General features: G+C 34.9%; 1 protein-coding gene across 1 annotated transcript in view; it reads left to right on the top strand.

The window, feature by feature from the left end:
• DMD (dystrophin) overlaps nt 1-6,114 on the top strand; it is a 2,517,447-nt gene that overhangs the window by 1,831,179 nt on the left and 680,154 nt on the right. Inside the window, exon 50 of the mRNA XM_012638704.1 lies at nt 4,193-4,425. Within this exon, the coding sequence (XP_012494158.1) occupies nt 4,193-4,425 (233 nt within the window). The remainder of the gene's footprint in view (nt 1-4,192; nt 4,426-6,114) is intronic.

The following is a 6,114-nucleotide window of genomic DNA, read 5'->3' as shown; positions in this document are numbered from 1 at the left end:
TATACATGAATCTAGAAGCAAATCTTTTTAGGAAAAACAAAATGCTTTAAATAGTACTGTTCTGAACAGAATTGGCCCTAATAAAATATGTGAGGTAGATAAAGATTATCCTCTTTCTACTTTATATTATAAAGTGTACTACTTGAGACCCAAAGTTTCTGACTTTAGAACCCAGCTCTCAATTTCTATTGGCTACCTTCTAGACACATACCAAAAAAAAAAACAAAAACAAATAATGGTACAAGATTTTGTTCTTCCTGGTGATAATTCAATTTAACTAAGAAAACATAAAAGACTAGAAAGTATTTAGGGCCCAAAATAATGGTGTAATTCTGTTTCTCATGGAGACATTTTAGTTACACATTTATCCTGGCCCTCCAAAAAGCACAGAAATCTAGAGTTGGAATTTGAAGAGAAAATGGGATTTTTGTCTGGAGAAGGGAGGGAAAAGTTTTCGAGAACTATAGAAAGCATATAAAAGAACACAAAGGTGTGAAGTGGCCTGTGCTAACTGGGGAATGCAGAATAGAGACTGAGATGTGGGGGAACCTGGGGAGAAAGGAAGGAGATGAGGCAGGAGTGTGAAGTCTCTATCCAAGTACAGAGCCTAGGACGCCATACTAACATAGAAAATGAGGAGCCGACAACCACTGTGTGAACAAGAAAGGAAAAAGGAATAGCAACAAAAACCCCTCTGTCTACCTACTGTCGGAACAATACTAGGCGGTGATTCAATAGCATGTCATAAACTCCCCAGAACAATAAGATTGGAACTGTTGTCCCAGTTACACAGGTGAAGACTTTGAGGCTCAGAGACGTTCAGTTTAGCAAGCGTAGTAAAATCCCTTATCTCAAGCTACCAGCAATCTCAGGGTACATTATTAGTTCATGGTTGTATAATGTATCTAGGAAATAGTAAGGTTGACTATCTATGAAGGAAATACTATTATAATCACCATTTTACAGATGGGTAAATGGAGATTCAGAGACATTAAGTAACCTGCCTGAGGTTACACAACTAAGAAATGGCAGAGCAAGGATTCAAATTCGACAATCTGGTCCTAGAAAGTCTAACTATTTTACACTCTGCTTCCTGATTCAGGGTTCATTCCTACTTTTTCCCCTTTGATAGGAAAGTGTATGTGTATGTGTTGGGGAGGAAACAAAAGAATTGACTGGTTGTATTTTCTCTCTTTAATATTTGACCTTCCATTGTCTGCTCCAAGCAGTGGCTCTTCCTCTATTATGTTCTTCAGAAAGTAGCTAAAATCAGCTAAATAGTAAGAGTCTATGCATATTTTGTGTTCAAAACTTCAAGAAAACATTCTTGCAGGTAGTTGTTAACTTTTAGAACTCCTTGTGAGTAGAAGACCTCTAAGTTTACTAAAAAGCCTACTGTGCATAGACTCTTTTCTTAAGTTTCATTCATTTATTCAGAAGGCCATCAATTGAGCACCTACTATATTTCAGGACCTATGCAAGATGCAAGGGATAGAGCAATGAGCAAGATATGATTTCCCCTCCCTTTACCACCAGTGTAGAGATATTCTTTAGATGGTAAATGCTGGAGAACAGGAGACCAGAAATGAATGGCCTAATAGGTCTATAGATGAGATCATCTGCCCATGACTGGTACCCAGATGGCTGCATAGCTCAACTTCTCCACCCTCCTATGAATATGCTTCAGCTAATTTTTCTTTCTTCCTGTTTTATATTTGGAGATACTTCTTCCTTTTTCCTCAATAGAGAATTTTGTGATATTATCATCCCAATGTCATATTTGTACTTTTTTGTCATCTTAAACTATTCTCCATTTTTGAGTCTCAGGCCTTGGCCTTTGTTTTCAATAGATTCCCTCCCTCCCTCCCTCCTTTCCTTCCTTCCTTCCTTCCTTCTTTCCTCAAATGTGCTTTCCAGAAAACAGTGGTCTGCTTGTTGAAGTCTGATAATTGTCTACATTTTCATCCTTCACTATAATGAAATTTAGGATGACATGACCATTTCTACTTAATTAAGTACTTCTTTGTTGGTCAGAAGTAAGTCTAGAGGAAAAAAAATTCTGTTTCTTCTTTCATTAGAGGGTCAAATTTTTAATAAGTCAAATCTAAAAACAAAAAGCAGTATCTGACACTTTTCATAACTTTGAAATCCTCCCAAACTGCCATACATTGCCTCAGTATCCACTGTGTATCTATTTTAAGAAGAATATTTCCACATTTTCCAGTCAACCTCGTGTTCTGAAGTTAGCTCCCACAGTGATATTTTCATTTAGCTCTTTTTTTGATCCTCACCCATGCATCCTATCTGGGGATTCAGCTCCTCTCCTAGAATCCATATTAAGATTTCTAGATCATATTTGCTTCCATGCTTCTTTCTGCTGGGCTGTGGATCACAAGGTGCTATCCCTGCTTTACATTATGTTTCATTGTTTCTTGAAAGAGCCTGAGAGTAGTGAGAGCTCTCTTTGAGGGGAAAAAAAAATCTTCTTTATCTCCTCAGTATTACTATTTTTCAATCACTACTTTTTGGCATTAGTTTTCGATTCTATCTGACACCTCAAGCACTTTTTTTCTTTCTGCTTTGTTCAAGATTAGTTCCATCCGTAGGAAACTCTTAGTGTCCCTGAGAAGCTTGAGAGATGAGAAACATTCCTTCATCCCACTCATTTTCTTCTCTAATGAGAAGACAACCTTAAAAGTACAAACAGTAATACAGCCGTGAAAATTAATGAATGACCACCTAAGAAGGAAAATCCAAGGAGGCACATTTTTTCCATGTTTGTAGAAATGTTTCCTTGTCCATGCCTCCAAGGTCTCCAAGTGAGATGTCTTTTGCAGCTTTCCCTGAAACCTTTCCTTCTGAGTTACATAGTCCAATATTTCTTTGCCACCAGTCTCCTGGTTATATTATATTCCTGAGGCCATTATTTATAAACTTGATTTGGTATTCCTTCCCCTCACCACTCACCTCCGATAACCCAGCTGTGTGTTGGTATTTAGCATCATATCTTATCAGCAAATATGGCCCTTTTCAATCAACATAGGGTCACACACAGACCTTTGACTAAACTTTTTTTCCATCAAGTGTTTCTCATTTCCAGGCCTTATCTTCAACTTGTCACCATTTGTTCATCACTGTGTTCCTTTTATTAGCCAGGTGTTTATAAAAACAGTAATACCTAACATTATTGATTACCTACTAGTGTCATGCACTGTGCTAATATTGTTATGATAATGATAATGACGCTGCATTTTCTGGCATTGTTGTATGTACACTCCTTGTATTAGTCATTGAATCCACACAACTGACTCTATGACATTTCCACTATTATTATTACTCTTTTGCTGAGAAGAAAAACTGAAGTTTAGAGATGTTAAGTAACTTAACCGAGGTCTCAGAGTTCCTAAGGTGGAGAGCAGGATTCTCTTCCAAGCACTTTTATTCCAGAACTTTGGATCTTAACTATTACCATGTGTTATACTATGGTGTTCAACAATATTAATATTAATTTAAGATTTATTTAAAGACTTGAAACAGTGTTACATGTCGAATAGGAAAACATTATTAGCTCTCATTTTCGAAAAATATTGTACCTTTTTTTTTCACTGCTAGCCACTTTATTATCAATCTGAAAGAAAAAGAAAAAAATATAATAAACTACTCCCAGTACAAAATACAGAGCTAAGACAAGAATATTTCATCGACTTTGATTTCCTTAGGGTCCACCTCCAAAGTAATTTACTTCCTATTCAAGGAAATCGTAAGGCAGAAATAAGATCATATCAAATCTTTAGTTTTGTCTCTTTTTTCCTTGAATGAAAAAAATAAGTAAAATTTATTCACTTGGCAAATTCTGAATACTTTTGTTTTCTTTAGAAATTCCACAATTTATATAATTGTTATTGAGAAGGATTTTTTAAATTAAATTATTTGACCAGGCATAAGAACCAGCAAAATCATTTTGAAAAATGATTTAAATGTGTATTAATGAAAAGTTTTAGTCTTAAATTACTAAATGAAGTGTCCATATTGTTAGAAAAAGACATATAATGTCATAAGTAAGAGTTTGGCTCAAATTGTTACCCTTCAATTATAGTTGATTTATTGGTATTGAAAGTGGCTATTTAATTTGTATTTCTAACTTTTCTCTTTTTTCTTTTTTCCTTTTGCAAAAAAAATCAAAATATTTTAGCTCCTAGTCAGACTGTTACTCTGGTGACACAACCTGTGGTTACCAAGGAAACTGCCATCTCCAAACTAGAAATGCCATCTTCCTTGCTGTTGGAGGTACCGGCTCTGGCAGATTTCAACCGGGCTTGGATAGACCTTACCGACTGGCTTTCTCTGCTTGATGGAGTCATAAAATCACAGAGGGTGATGGTGGGTGACCTTGAAGATATCAACGAGATGATCATCAAGCAGAAGGTATGGGGAAAAAGAGATAAAAGCTGGTAGAGGCTTTTCTTTAAAGTGAAGATTTTCCACAAGTCACTATACTCTCAGACCACTTTCCACCAGCTTTTCTCTGTCAGCAAACACACTACTACTCTCTCTACTCTATTCAGCCTAAGTATGAGCAAGGATATGAATTAATGCAATTACCTAAAGTAGTCATAAATTTAAAAGGAAAAATAAAAAGAAAATAAACACAAACCTTACAAGTATAGTTGGCTTAAATTCACTAAAAAACTGGTATTTAAAAAATCTACTTTATACCAAACAAGTAGCTCAATTGAGCTATTTACATTTAAACTGTTTGTTTTGGCACTATGCAGCCATAACACATTGCAGAATCAAATATAATAATCTGCGAATTGGTGATTATCTACTCTTCTGAGTTGTCTGTGCCAATTTTCCTCCTCCAATGATAAGGATAATTGAAAGTTAGCTATAAATAAAAAAGAGAAAAATAACAAACATATTCAAAAATACCCTAGATATTAATACTGGCATTCATGCAAGGCCATATTCAAATAAACATCTTTTAATACAAATATTGCATTTCCCAACCTCATTGGAATCCATTTGCTCAAAGTATGACATCAACTAGAAATAAGAATACATTAATATAAATGTGTTTTATCTAGCTAGAACAAATATACTATGTATCTTTTATATTTCTGAATGGATAAGAAAAATAATTTTGAAAATTTTATACAGTATAGTTGTTTCACTTTCAAGCTATTCTGAAAGAGTTAGAAAATTGTCCTGAAGGTATTGAGGTGTTACAGAACTACCTTTTGAAAAAACAAGAAGAGAGGCAGACAGATTAAGTGAAATTTCTTTTTAAAATGAACTTCAGCAATTCAATAGGAATAAATATAATTTGATAGTAAATAACCTGCATTAATGTACTTTGAGCTTGAACTCAGAAGATCTGAATTCAGTGGCTTTTCTTTGTCATTTGCAAATGACTTGATTATGGTCAAGTCATTCTCTGGATCTTGGTTTCTTATTTTGGATACAGAGCATACAGAATACACATTCACATTTTCCATATAGTGATGGATATGTATGTATATAAAGACGGGTAAATATATATGTGTGTGTGTGTGTGTGCGTATCTACTGCTTTATAACAAGTATTTGTGGCCAAAAGCAACTGAGGCTCACAGATGTCACACTCCCAGTAGTAACAGAACAAAGATTCAAATCCAAGTCTGTTTGATTCCTAAGCCTATGTTCTTCCTTACTACATGTACTACTGCCTGCAAGCAATAACTGTAATCGTAGTTACCATTTAGTGATGTATATGTATTTGTATATAAAGTCTATGTCAGACACTATGCTGAGCATTTTACAATTGCAGTGTACTGATACATAGAGAAACAAGGGTAAATTTCTTCACAATATCATATTGAATTATACCAACCAATACTTCCAGGATAATTATTTACCAGAGGAAGCAATATGTTATGATGTTGAAAGCATGGGCTTTGGAGTTAGATTTTCTGGGTTAAAGCTTGGCTCAATTACCACAGCTGTGTGACCTTGGGTAAGTTATTCAACCTACCTGAGCCTATCTATAAAATGTGGATAGTTATACTATCTGCCTTGCAGGTTGTTATGAGGATTAAATTGAGTAATACATGAAAAATGCTTCCCACCTTGCCAT

This window comes from Propithecus coquereli, unplaced genomic scaffold (assembly GCF_000956105.1).
Source record: "Propithecus coquereli isolate 6110/MARCELLA unplaced genomic scaffold, Pcoq_1.0 Scaffold132, whole genome shotgun sequence".
Taxonomy (NCBI): Eukaryota; Metazoa; Chordata; class Mammalia; order Primates; family Indriidae; genus Propithecus; species Propithecus coquereli.
Note: the sequence above shows the minus strand (reverse complement) of the source record. Positions and strands in the feature narration are given on the sequence as shown.